This window comes from Sinocyclocheilus anshuiensis, unplaced genomic scaffold (assembly GCF_001515605.1).
Source record: "Sinocyclocheilus anshuiensis isolate Anshui unplaced genomic scaffold, SAMN03320099.WGS_v1.1 scaffold1546, whole genome shotgun sequence".
Lineage (NCBI taxonomy): Eukaryota > Metazoa > Chordata > Actinopteri > Cypriniformes > Cyprinidae > Sinocyclocheilus > Sinocyclocheilus anshuiensis.
In genome coordinates, this window is record NW_015547737.1 from 486,261 (window position 1) to 500,009 (window position 13,749).

Genomic DNA, 13,749 nt, shown 5'->3' on the forward strand with positions numbered 1-13,749 from the left:
GTTCAGGTGTTCACAACATCTGTCATTGTATTTTAAACAACAACTACATTTCTTTAGTAGTTGTTTAACAGCTACTGATTAGTCCATTCTCTTGTTTTAATTTTTAATTTGTTCTTTTGTTCATTCGCTTGTTTGTTCATTCTTTTAATTTGTTCTGTTGCTCCTTCTGTTGTTCATTTGTTCTTGTTCTTTTTCATTTCATTATTTTGTTCTTTCATTTTATTTATTTATCTTTTTTGGTTGTTCTTTCTGTCAGTTTTGCTTTCATTTGTTCCCATTTGCTCTTATTTTTTTTTTTTCATTTTTGCTTGTGTTATTCATTCTCTTTTGTTTATGCCGTTTTCTTTCATTTTTGTTTCTGTTCTTGCTGTCGTATTTGTTCTTTTTCACTCTTGTTCTATTTTTCTTTTTTGGTTTCTGTTTCATTCTCTTTCATTCATGCTTTTTTTCTTTCATTCGTTTTGTTAGTTCTTACTGTCTTTGTTTATTATTTTGTCTTTTCAGTCTTGTATTTTTTTCTTTGTTTTTGATTTTTGTTTGTTTAATTCTTTAATTTATACTGTTTTCTTTTGGTCGTTTTATTTGTTCCTTGCCTTTTTGTTCTTTTTTTCTTTCATTCTTCTGTTTATTGTTTGTCATTCTTGTTTTTATTTTTTTGTTTGTTTTTGATTTTCTTTAATTTTTTTTCTTTCATTTGTTCTTTTTATTTATTTGCCATTTTGTTTTTGTTTGCATTCTGTATTTTTTACTTTTGCTCATTTTTTTTCTCTCTTGTTGATTTTTATCATTTTTCTTTTTATGACAATCTGTTCTTTCTTTCAAATTTTTCTTTCATTGTTCCATTTTCTTCTGTTTGTTCTGTTTTTATTAAGTTGCTGTTTTGTTTGTTTGCTTTTCTGGCTTTGATTATTTTGTTTGTTCGTTCATGGTTTTTTTTTTTTTTTTTTTTTTAAATGCTTTGTGCATATGTAAATTACAGCTATATGTTCTTTCATTCTTCTGTTTATTGTTTGTCATTCTTGTTTTTATTTTTTTGTTTGTTTTTGATTTTCTTTAATTTTTTTCTTTCATTTGTTCTTTTTATTTATTTGCCATTTTGTTTTTGTTTGCATTCTGTATTTTTTACTTTTGCTCATTTTTTTTCTCTCTTGTTGATTTTTATCATTTTTCTTTTTATGACAATCTGTTCTTTCTTTCAAATTTTTCTTTCATTGTTCCATTTTCTTCTGTTTGTTCTGTTTTTATTAAGTTGCTGTTTTGTTTGTTTGCTTTTCTGGCTTTGATTATTTTGTTTGTTCGTTCATGGTTTTTTTTTTTTTTTTTTTTTTTTCTGTTTTTTTTTTTTTTTTTCATTTAACGCAAAGTATAGTACACTTTTTTTAAGATTTATTTTTGACATTTTTTTTTTTTTTTCTTTTTGAACATGAACAATTTAGCCATTCTCACCCTTTTTTTCGGTTGTTCTGTTCCATTGTCTCTCGCTCACTTTCTTCTCCTCCTTTCTGGATTACGTTCACTCACACTTAAATTTATATAGCTGTTTCCTTCTGTATATATATCAGTATTATTCTTTTGTCTTTTCTCTAGAGGGGGCATATTGGTCTATAATACATCTTTGTTTTTTTGTTTCTTACAAAGCTCATGCATTTGGGTTTTTTTTTTTTTTTTTTTTTCTGCAGTTCTTTGCTTTTGTTTGTTTATGACAGCCCATTCTTTCTTTTCATATTTTGTTCATTGTTTGTTTGTTTTTCCTATCTTTTGTCCTTTCAGTTGTCCTTTAATTTGCTTTTCTTTTGGTTTTGGTTTCATTTCTTTCTGTATTTAGGTTTTTTTCCCTTTATGCTTTTGTTATTTTGAGCTTTTGTGGGTTTTTTTTGGCCTTTTTTTGTTCATTTTTTCTGTTGTCCTTTAAGTTGCATTCTTGCTTGCTGCTTTGTTCTTTCATTCTGTTTACATTTCATGAAATTTACATTCTTACCAGACACTTTACCAAAGCACCTTACAATACAGTACACAAATCTTGTTTGAGCAAATACAAGAACAAGCATCTGAAAGTACACAACACTTGCTAAACTAAGCCTTAGTTACCAGGAAGCTCTTAACAACTATCCAAACATCAAGTCCTTTCTGTCTCCTTCCCCCTCAGGCCATAATCTCTCAGCAGGACAGCCACATTGAGCTCCAGCGGGCCTCTCTCCTCACCGCCGAGCGGGAACGTCCCGGCAGCCGGAACCGCGGCACAGATGTGCTCCTGGAGCAGGAGAAGCAGCGCAACTTGGAGAAGCACCGCGAGGAGCTCGCCAACTTCCAGAGGCTGCAGAGCCAGCATCGGCAGGAGCAGGCGCGCTGGGAACGGGAGCGGGAGAAGCAGCGGCGGCAGGCGGAGGCGGCTGAGCAGCGGCTGAAGGAGCGGGAGGAGGAGTGTCGGCGACTGGAGCTGCGTTTGGTCGAGGAGAGGCAGGAACTCGAGAGGCAAAGGCAGACGTACCAGCAAGACCTGGAGAGGCTGAGAGAGTCCACACGTGCTGTTGAGAAAGAGAAAGAGCGGTTAGAGCAACAGAGGAAGTTGAAGAAGCACAACACTGTGCCAAATACAGCAGCACTGTACGCACAGGAAGTTGGACAGGTGAGATGCCACATGATTCTAGACCAGTTTCCTTTTTTACCTCGTCAGTATAATGTAACGCTTACTATCTGTCTCCACATGAATCGTGGTTCCCTTAGATGGCAGTACATGCTGAAACTACTAAACTATCTAATGTTCATTCAGACAGGTTAATAATAGGTCCAAATAGGGTTGTGCAATTAATCACATGCGATTGTCAAGTGCATCTCGTCAGTAAAGCCGGTTCCGTGATTAGTAGTAAATCTCCATCACCTGCTTTCAGATGGAGTGGCATTTAATACACAGAGCCATAGTTCACTGACAATTAGGAAATATCGCGTTCACAATCGCAGATGAATCGCATTCGATTACGAACGCGATATTGCCTAGCTTGTAAGTGAACTGTGGCTCTGTGTAGTAAATGCCGCTCCATCTGAAAGCAGGTGATGGAGATTTACTACTAATCACAGAACCAGCTTTACTGACAAGATGCGCATGACAATCGCATGCGATTAATTGCACAGTCCTAGGTCCAAATAATAATACCAATCTGACTGGTTGACACTAAAATATAAAATATTAGACTATAAAATCAGGCTAAAATTGTTTGCACCAATTTTCATTGCTCTCCAAAAAAGGTCACTTAAATCATAAAGCTTTTTTTTTTTTTATCATCATAGTAAAAAATTTGGACTGTTTTGATTGGTTTTGAATTCTTAGTCTGGGGTTTATAATTTTACAGGCTTAATATTTACAGTAATATATACAGTAATATTATGGGGAAAAAACAATTTAAAACAGCTTCTTTTTGGTAATATATTTTAAATGTATAAAAATATATTTGATTTTTTTTAATTTTTAGCATCATTACTCCAGTCTTCAGTGTCACATTATCCTTCAGAAATCATTTTAATATGCTGATTTACTGCTCAAGAAACGTTGCAGTAAATCAGCATATTAAAATGATTTCTGAAGGACATTGCTTAATATGCTTAATATTTTTGTGGAAACCATAATATTTCTTTTCAGGGCTCTTTGATTAATAATATATACAGTAATATTATGGGGAAAAAACCATTTAAAACAGCTTCTTTTTGGTAATATATTTTAAATGTATAAAAATATATTTGATTTTTTTTTATTTTTAGCATCATTACTCCAGTCTTCAGTGTCACATTATCCTTCAGAAATCATTTTAATATGCTGATTTACTGCAACGTTTCTTGAGCAGTAAATCAGCATATTAAAATGATTTCTGAAGGACATTGCTTAATATGCTTAATATTTTTGTGGAAACCATAATATTTCTTTTCAGGGCTCTTTGATTAATAGAAAGTTTAAAAAAAACAGGATTTATTTGACATTATAATTGTCTTTACTTTCACTTTTGATCAATTTAATGTGTCCTTGCTGAATAAAAAAAACTTACAACCTTTTAACAATATTCAATATATATCTTGATTTATGCTTTTACTCTGTAATGTCTTAATGTTTTTTTACCCATCAGAAATGATATGTAATTATATGCATGTAATGAATATGTAGTATAATATAAATTCTAAAATGTATAAAAATATAATATAAATTATGTATCAATATAAGAATATGTGGTAATAAGCATTAATATTTATTTGCATTAATGTTTTTAATAGTACCTTCTGAATCAATTCATTGAAATGGACAGTTTGAACTGAATCTCAGAAATTAATTTAACTTTGCAACAATGAAGTTAGAAGTCGAACTCAACTGTCATGAATATTTGATACATCGCCCAGCTATTCGAGGAAATGGGAGCTGGCATACATGAAATTAGCATGATGTCACCTTTTTAGTGTGCACATGTTATTAAAATTTCTAGGTGTAGGTGTGCCAGCTGAGAGCATCTGCCTTTCCCACGCTCTCTTTTCAGCTCAGCTGTGCCAGTACAATCGAAGGGAACAATGTGGCACTGTGAGGTTACATAGCAGAGGCTTTGCTAATCTACCTGCCACCCTGCCCTACCTGTTTGCTGATGAGCCTGCTAAATTACCCAGCTAGCGCTCTGGGGAAAAAAGCACGGACAAGTGTTGTTTGAGCAGTCTTAACCGGCTCACAAAAAAAGCCAGTCTCTGTGTCCAACAGCATTTAACAAAAGCCACATATTGTGTGATTTCTAGCTCTCAGAAGTACTGAAACCATCCCAGAGATCACAACACACTAAAATCATGGTGAACAACCAGAAAATATAAATATGTACTTTGTATTTAGCATTTTTTGTTCGTTTGCGCACAGTTTGTCTGGCTCCATCATCTGTTTTTCATCAAACTCTGATGTTTTCGTGCTTTCCTTCAATCACGGTAAACTGATTTGATCGCCATAGCCTGTCTGTCCATTCGCATGCACAAACTTGATGACTAACCCCTTTATTTTGACGGATTACTCAGAAAAGAACATCTAAGGCGCTGGACAAGGCGCCTTTCAGCCTCCGTTCAAACGTGCATGTGGAACTAACATAAATGGAGAACTTTCCTAATGGCCGTAATGCCATGACGTTAGCGATTTAATAGGCAGTGACCAAACGAAATGCAATCAAGCCAGGATCAGTCAGCATCAGTGTCAGTCATTTTATAGTAGGAGGGATGTCAGTCATTTTATAGTAGGAGGGATGTGCATTTAAAATGTATGGTTCAAAATCAAACCGCCACAGCCAGGTGTGTATTTTCACTGCTCTTTAGTGGCAAAGCTTTTGATTTATTTCTACCATTTTTTTTTTTACCACACATATATATATATATATATATGTATGTGTATATGTATATGTATATGTATATATATATGTGTATATGTATATGTATATGTATATGTATATATATGTATATGTATATGTATATATATGTATGTATATATATATATATATATATGTATGTGTATATGTATATGTATATGTATATGTATGTGTATGTATATACACACACACACTAGTCATTGAGTAGTCAAAATCGGACAGTTATTGTTTAAGGTCATGCACTGAAAAAAAATTAGGTGTAGGATTTACTTTTAAAAGCAATTTTCACTCAGAAATTGCTTGTAAATTTCACAAATATTTACAAAGAATTGACAAGTAACGCATTGGATTAAATGTGAAATTTTGAATAACCTGTAAGTAAAAATATAAACAAATATATTGTATTATTTCACTTTAAAGCAAAGTTAGTTTATTAAAATAATTTTTTATAGTACAACTGTATAATATTACAATATAATTATAATACAAATATATATCTAACATTTAAAATATAATTCTGATTTTTCTGTTCAAATGTGCGATTGCTATTTAAAATAGCAAAATTTTAAATTTTAATTTAAAAATAAAAATAAAAAAAGCTCCAGGTTTGCTGTGTTTGTTTATAGGATTGCAGAGTTTGGCCAAATATTTTGATTATCTATCAAATATGACTATAAAATAATTATAATTATTACTACTAACAAAAAAAAAAAATATTAAACAAATTAAGAAATTTCTATTTCTTACTATTTCTATTTTTTACTATTTTTAAAATTAAGAATTATATTTTGAAGTACAACTATAAAATTACAGTACTAATACTTATGCAACAACTTAAGACATTTCTCTGCATGTGTAACATTCACTGATAATGAACATTTTTGGAGTCTGACATTAATTGTCTATTCTATGAATTTGTTACAAAAGCACTGCTTTAATGGCTATAGTCCTGGAAATGAATTTAGACAGTCAAATAGTTACTGTTAGCATGCAAAAAAAAAACAAAAAAACATTTTGGCATGTTAAACACCCTCTCTGAGAGAAGTAACGTCTCTAATTTATTCCCTTTGTCACCACCACTGAAAAATATAAATCTAGATAAGCTCACTATTCAAGCTCAACCTAACAACCAACTAGTCGACCATCCTGATCCTTCCCTAGTAAAGTGTGATTTTTACCGGTTGTACATAGCATTCTGAAAAGTAATAACGACACAGACAGCACCCTGACAGTAAGTTGCCACAGCTTTGTTGTTCATTGTGTGTATTTGAGGTCATGGAGGCATGTCTGGTCATGCCCGGCCTTGTCAGATTTCCTGTGATCTCGGCTTATCTCAGGTTAGGATGGCTATCAGCACATCGTAACCGTCTGCCCGTGGTGCCAGGCTACAGACCTTGATCAAATGTACGACATATAGTGGAGATTTATTACGACAAAGACGATGGTTTCCAGAATTGATGTTTCAGAAACAGAGCATATACTTTTCAGTTTATTTAGAAAGTTCTGGCTTCAAATGAGCAAATTTGTTATGACCTGAAAACATAAGTTTTACTAAATGTTAGTTGAAAGAATGAGACTAACATCATGGACGTACGTGACTTGCCAATTTAGTTTTTTACAATTTACTACGATTTTACGGTTTCCTAATTGGGCCATTTGTCTTTGTTTTGCATTTCTACCGTTTGCTCGGCTAGTTTTATTATGCGCTGTATTGTTTTATTATCTGTCTCACTGTCAGCTTTAATGACAGATATATTGGGGGTTGTTTGACCTGGACGAGACCTGTTCCTTTGTTACTGCTTTAGTCACTTCCGTTTGTTAAACCGTGGCTCAGCTCTTAAGATAACGTTGAATTTTGGTCTTTCATGTGTTCCCCTCTCTCTCTCTCATTCATATATGCTCAACTTTGACCTCTGGTTACAAAGAAGGCAACTTTTTATGGCCGAGTATATTTTGCTTTTGAAAGATTTATATATTCCACATTCCTGTTTCCAGGGAGTCTGTATTTGTGATGCTTCATTGTGAGGTAAAAACACCCAAAACAACCCTTCAGAAACAGGTATTTAGCACCATGATTTAAGAGCCACGTTTCCAGCAGCGAGCCCTTCCAACTAGCCCGTGCACAGCAGAGTTTCTCCAAATGAAAAGTTGCTTGAAGTATCCAGGGAAGTCTTGAGTTGGGAAAACCACAACGTATAATTACCTGCCAGCACCCTTTCATTAATACCAGCGCTGGAATTCGGCCAATCTTAATTGTTTATGTGATGTCAGTCAAGTCTTTGTGCCGAAAACCTTGCACACCCCTTGCATTTTTAACGCTCTGGAAACCTTATATTTACTAAAAGCACCTTAAGGACTGGAAACAATCGAGCATCTATGCTGGGATCCCAGCGTTTGGGAAAACTACTCATGCTCCACAAAGGCCATGCTGTGTGATGGTTCAAGATGATGTCGCCCCGGGCCAGTTGGAGAAGTTCAGACTTTTCCAACCTCTAGATCAGTGTTTCCCAACCCTGTTCCTGGAGAGACACACCAGCACTACACATTTTGGATGTCTTCCTTATCTGACCCATCCATTTAAGTCTTTGAGTCTCTACTAATGAGCTGATGAGTTGATTTAGGAAGCGTTTGAAAATATGTAGAAGAAACAAGGTGGTGCAATTACGATTTGCAGAAGCATAGTGAACAGATTCAGGAGTGAGGCACTAGTTTCCATTACACCTGCTTTGCGGTTTGGAAGAGTTTGAAAATGTGTAGTGTTGAGGTGCCTCCAGGATCAGGGTTGGGAAACTGCTCTATATCAGTGTATATGTAAGCTCTATATCAAGTGTTTTCCAGCCATGTTCCTGAAGCCCATTTTCTTTTATATTATTCCCTTTTACAAAGTCTTGAATTGGTTTTATTAATAGATTTTCATGCTTGATTGTTCTAAAAAACACAATTTTTGTACATTATTGCAGCAGTCTGTCTTGAACAACCTGTTTAGTTCCTGTTTCCAAAATATGAAATGTGCTCTGATTGGTTAGCTGGCCCGGTGTGTTGTGATTGTGATTCTTGAAAGGTGTTTTCTATTAAAGAGAATATCTCCTTTCAGAGTGGACTTTGAGCTTTGTAACCTTCCTGATTTTTTTTTATGCTCAAACAGCAACATTACACACTAACTAAAGTTGAAAAAGTGAAACGGCATAATAGGACCGCTTTAAGGAGACATGCAAAATGCAGCGTTGGGTGGGTTTCAGAAATGTGGTTGAGAACCACTGCTCTAGATGATTGAGGATCCCAGAGGATCGCCTCCCAATGTTTGGATGTTCTCCTTAACATTTTTTGTGAAATGATGGAAATATGAGGGTGTAATTGTGACTTGCAGAAGCATAATGTACAGATTCAGGAGGGTGGCTCTAGTTTCAGTTACTTCTTTGAGGCGTGGAGAAGATTGGCCATTTTCACACTTTTAAGTACTGTAGATGTGATGGACAGTTATATGTTTATTCATTCTTTTCCGTGAAATAAGGGTGTTGGTAACTTCACGGTTAATTATCTGAACTCCTTGCGTACATTTTCAAGGTTCGCTTCTAGGTGCATCCCAAAAATTGCATAATCACCGTTGGGCCCTTGAGCAAGACTTGGTTGCACCAGGTGGACTATCTCTCCAAAGAGTGTACACTGTCCTTTGGAGGAAAAGGATTGGGAGGGAGGCCGCTCACGAACTGTTAGCCGCTGATGTGCATTAATAATCTTTACCTCATGTTTAACGTAGTCCTTTCATGTGGCGCTGTCTTCAGTGTGTGTTACATTTTATGCCTGTGTTGACCAAGTGTGCTCAAGAGCGCATCAAAAGTCTTTGTTCTGCATGCAAAGCAGCATATGTTTTAAATTTAGCTTCGTCCTGTAAATCCAAAACTCTTCAACAGACTGTATTTCCTACACAGCGCATTAGCTTGGCATTTCCTGCATGTCATGCTCAAATATGAAAGCTGATCTGAGTTGAAACGAATTTCATTTAAATGCAGGCGGTACATCTCAACAAACCTTTTGGCCCAAAATATGTAATTTATGCTTGCTTTATTTAGTAGATGCATTCATCCAAAGTAATTTACAAGTAATGAATAACAACATGAATAACAGTTGAAGACAAGTGATTTATTGCAACAATATTGTCTTGTTTGAGGTTCTGCAGTTGGTACTATTTGTATGGTCATATGATGTTGCTAAAAAGAACATTATTTTGTGTATTTGGTGTAATGAAATGTTTAGTTCAAATAATGTTTAAGGTTCAAAAAACATTATTTTCCACATACTGTACATTATTGTTTGTCCTCTATGGCCCGCCTTTCTGAAACGCGTCGATTTTTACAAAGCTCATCGGTCTGAAAAGCGAGGTGTGCTGTGATTGGCCAGCTATCCAGTGCATTGTGATTGGCCGAATACCTCAAGCGTGAGACGGAAATGTTACGCCCCTACCATACTGTGATGCCCTGTCCGGCCGGAGCGACGAGACAAAAACATTAAAACCCATTATAAACGGGTCATTTGTTGCATCCAGTGGGGACATAATTATGGATTATAATGACTTATACTGTCTTTTTACGCGTTGCATCGCGCCAAACTTTTATAAAGAATATCTCTTTGGATTTGAGACTTTAGTCTTTGCAACTTTACAGATCTTCTTTATGCACCAAGAGCTTGTAACAAAATTGATTAAAAAAATTGAAATCGCATCATATGACCCCTTTAAAGTGCCCCTATTATGCCATTTTTAAGATTTCTAATATTGTTTTGGGAGTCTCCTACAATAGGTTTACATGCGTGAAAGGTCAAACAATGCTTTCGTTTTCTCAAAATATGCATTTAATATCACCTAATTTTCCAGCAATTCTCAAATGACTCATTCGAAGCAGTTGTAACATTCAGTATCTAAACCCCTCCTTTCCATGAGCCTACTCTGCTCTGATTGGTCAGATGGCCCGGTCTGTTGTGATTGGTCTACTGCATACTGCGTGTCAGAAACGATACACCCACTGCCATATTTCCGTCTTTTGAACACTCGATAGAGAATATAAACATCTATTATTTATCATACAGGTTGTGATTCAATCTTTCAAGAGCAAGTGTTTTGTGAATCCCGTGTTAAACTCCCAGAGATTAGAGAAGCAGTCGTCAATAAAATGACGTGTTTGTGGACGGGGTCAAGTAGTTCGCGACCAACCAACATAGAACATAGGTGGGAATGTGTTGTCACGTAATTGAGATTCGAATTACTAATGACTCGTTCAGGCTGTATAGGGTCTATTCTTTTATTTTGGGAGACAATAACTTTATTTATCATGCACTTTCGGCAACTTTGCAGATCGTTTACATTCACATACAGCTACATTACACATTTAGTTTGCGTCAAATCCATTTTTGCTTATATTGTTGCAATTCAGTGTTTTGTAAATCCGTTGTGTATACTGGTATGTTCAACTCAATAATTCATAAATCCTTTAGTGTAAATTGTTGCATTCAAGTGTTTGCAAATACATTTTTCCTTAGATTGTTAAATTTAGTTTTTTCGTAGATATGTTGTGTATATTCTTACGTTCAAATTCAATTTCTTTGTATGTAAAAGCATTGCGTGAATTGTTGCATTTATGTCAGTTTTTCATGAATCTGCTATTGTGTATATTGTCACATTCAACTCAGTCATTCGCAAACCAGTTCGACTTAATTCTTCGTAAATATGTTCCTGTAAATTATTGCATTCAGTTGTTCGTGAATCCATTTTTGCATAAATTGTTGCATTTATTTCAGTTTTTCGTAAATCTACTGTGTATATTGTTGCGGTCAACTCAGTTGTTCATAAATCCACTGTTGTGTTACTTGAGAATTTACACAAATTAGTCCTGGTAGTGTTTCATTAATGATTGGATGGAGACATCATGATGTTTCCTGAATGTATACTCGTGATCCGCTGTGGCGATGCCTTCTTTCATCCTCACGATGAAGTAAGATGTTAATCAACCTCTGTGCGTGAAATTGCTTATCCATCTGTGGTGCTAACATTAGCATTTCGCTTTGTGTTTAAGCTTTCCAGTTCCTCCAGCTTCAACGGTGAGCTGCCGCTCGGTGGAGCAGGGGATCAGACGCTTCCTCAAAAGTCACACCTGTGGGCCTCTCTCTCAGTGTCCCCCGCCGACTACCTGGAGCGTCCCGAAGTCCACTCGCGCCGCGAGAGCTCCTGCAGCACCCTGCTGGCCAAGACGGAGGTTCCCATCCATCTCATCAGCACCACCAACCAGCTACACAAGCAGGGCAGCGTCCAGCAGCAGATACCGACCAAACTCGCTGCCCTCAGCAAGGGCAAGGAGAAGAGCGGGAAAGCCAAGAGTTCGCACCGCACCGACAGTTCTGGTTAGTAATGCTTTGTTTGCGGACACCAAATGACGTTCTTTGGGTGCGAATTTGCCGATTCCTAAATCCATCTTTGCTTTTTCCTAGCTTCTGGTGACATGAAGCAGATGCTGCCCATCAAGCTGTCATCAAGGGATTCGGACGGAGGTCACAAAGCACGCCGGCCCATCAGCCCCCACCAACCTCAACATTCGCACTCAGGTAAGACAAACAACCGCACCCGACATTCCCGGCCGAGCCTGAACGAGCAGTATCCCGCTGTGTAAACAGTCATTAGGCCCAGCTGACAGGCCTGTTGTTTGGTTTGCTCACCCTGCAGATTCCCTCAACCCTCCAGATGCTCATACGGATGCCCAGTCTAGCCTCGCGCCCGCTGTTCTCAAAACCCATAACCAGACCTCCCAGACCACCCTCCCGTACACTGTTAGCGGCCAAGCTGCCAAGGAGGATGTTATCTATTTCTGAGGCATCTGATGGGGTGCAAAGACATTGCGTTGGCGTTTCGGATGATATTTTACTAAAGGAACATATTTTAATCTTCCTAGTCTTCGCAACTAACACGTTTTATTGAAGCCTGTAAATTACAACAAAGAAAAATGTGTTTTAGTTTGTATGAGAAATATCAAAAAAGGCTCACTGTTTGTTCAGAAAACCCAAAGACTTTGACGGACAGCTTCACGTGAAGGACAGTTCTGTAGCATGCGCTCCAAATGGACCATATGAAGGGCAAATGGATGTTGCTTATTGTTGTGGTGAGCAATTTTGCACAGCGTCAACGTCCCATTTAATTTCAAACACAGTATTTGGGATGACTGTTTTCTGTTGGATTTGTTCAGTTTCATTTGCGGTCACTCTGGAACATTATTGCTTATGGAAAATGACATGTTGACATTTTGAAATTTTAGTCAGTTTGTTCACACTGGTTTATTCAGTCATTTTTGACTGTACACTGTATAAACTTGGCTGGATTTCAACTTTCAACCAAAAAGATTATTTGATTTCAGAAAAGCCAACTCCATTTAAGTGGTCATTTCATTCAAGTGGTGCATCTTTTTAGAGATTTCCTCCAGATGTTCACAAAAAAAGCAGTGGATGTGAAGAGAATTCAAGATTTTATTAACCAATATTCTGTTTTTAATTTATATGTTAATAGATCTTTCAAATGGAGAGAACAGTTATCTCGGTATTTTGAGATTACTCAAAAATCAAATGAAGGATACAAATGTTTTAGACAGTAAATGTTTTCCATGTTTTCTACTTTCCAAATGATCAAAAAGTCAATTTAGGACTTGATTTGACTGAAATACACCTGAAACTCATGACAACTCTCAATGACCAGCTCATTAATTACCCTGAAAAATCAAAAGAAAAAAAATTGTCAATTTTTGCATTTTTCCTAAAATTATCAATACCGTAATGCAGAACCAATGTCATTTACCGTGATGCAAATAAAATTTTTTTTAACTTGTTTTGAAATTATTTAAATAAAATTAAATTATAAGTATACATCATAGTAGTGTTTTTGCTTTAGTGTTAATTTATTTAAAAAAAAATTAAAAACAGATTTTTTTTTGCATTACGGTATTGAGGTCTTTTTGGGGGGGAAATGTTTAATTGAATTAAATCATACTAAAATAGGTTTTACTGTTTTTTTTTTTTTTTTTTTTTTTTTTTTTTTTTTTTTAGTTGTTTTTTTTTTTTTTTGGAGTAAAATGACATTAATGGAGACGGTTCCATTTAAGATTAGTGCCAAATATAGTTAAATATTGAGATATATGTATACATTAACTTAGCTTAACTTAGTTTCCTTACCCATCCTAGTTATTTCTACTTTTAAGAAGGAAAGCTTTGTTTTAATCTCGTTTCCTTTAAACATTTGCGTTTTTGCATTTCCTCCTTTCTTATGACCCACATTCATTTCATTCCACATCTAATTGAAGTCTCTAAAGTTGTCAAGCATTTCTTCTGTTCTCAAGCTGACCACACAAGC

The 13,749-nt window shown here is 35.7% G+C and overlaps 1 protein-coding gene across 1 annotated transcript in view; it reads left to right on the forward strand.

Annotated features, from left to right (window-relative positions):
- The window catches only part of LOC107704429 (rho guanine nucleotide exchange factor 18-like), a 41,986-nt gene extending 28,860 nt beyond the window's left edge, over nucleotides 1–13,126 (forward strand). Inside the window, exons 25-28 of the mRNA XM_016507353.1 lie at nucleotides 2,147–2,626; nucleotides 11,435–11,759; nucleotides 11,847–11,960; nucleotides 12,079–13,126. Of these exons, the coding sequence (XP_016362839.1) occupies nucleotides 2,147–2,626; nucleotides 11,435–11,759; nucleotides 11,847–11,960; nucleotides 12,079–12,224 (1,065 nt within the window). The 3' untranslated portion in view covers nucleotides 12,225–13,126. The remainder of the gene's footprint in view (nucleotides 1–2,146; nucleotides 2,627–11,434; nucleotides 11,760–11,846; nucleotides 11,961–12,078) is intronic.
- Nucleotides 13,127–13,749: the final 623 nt, after the last annotated feature.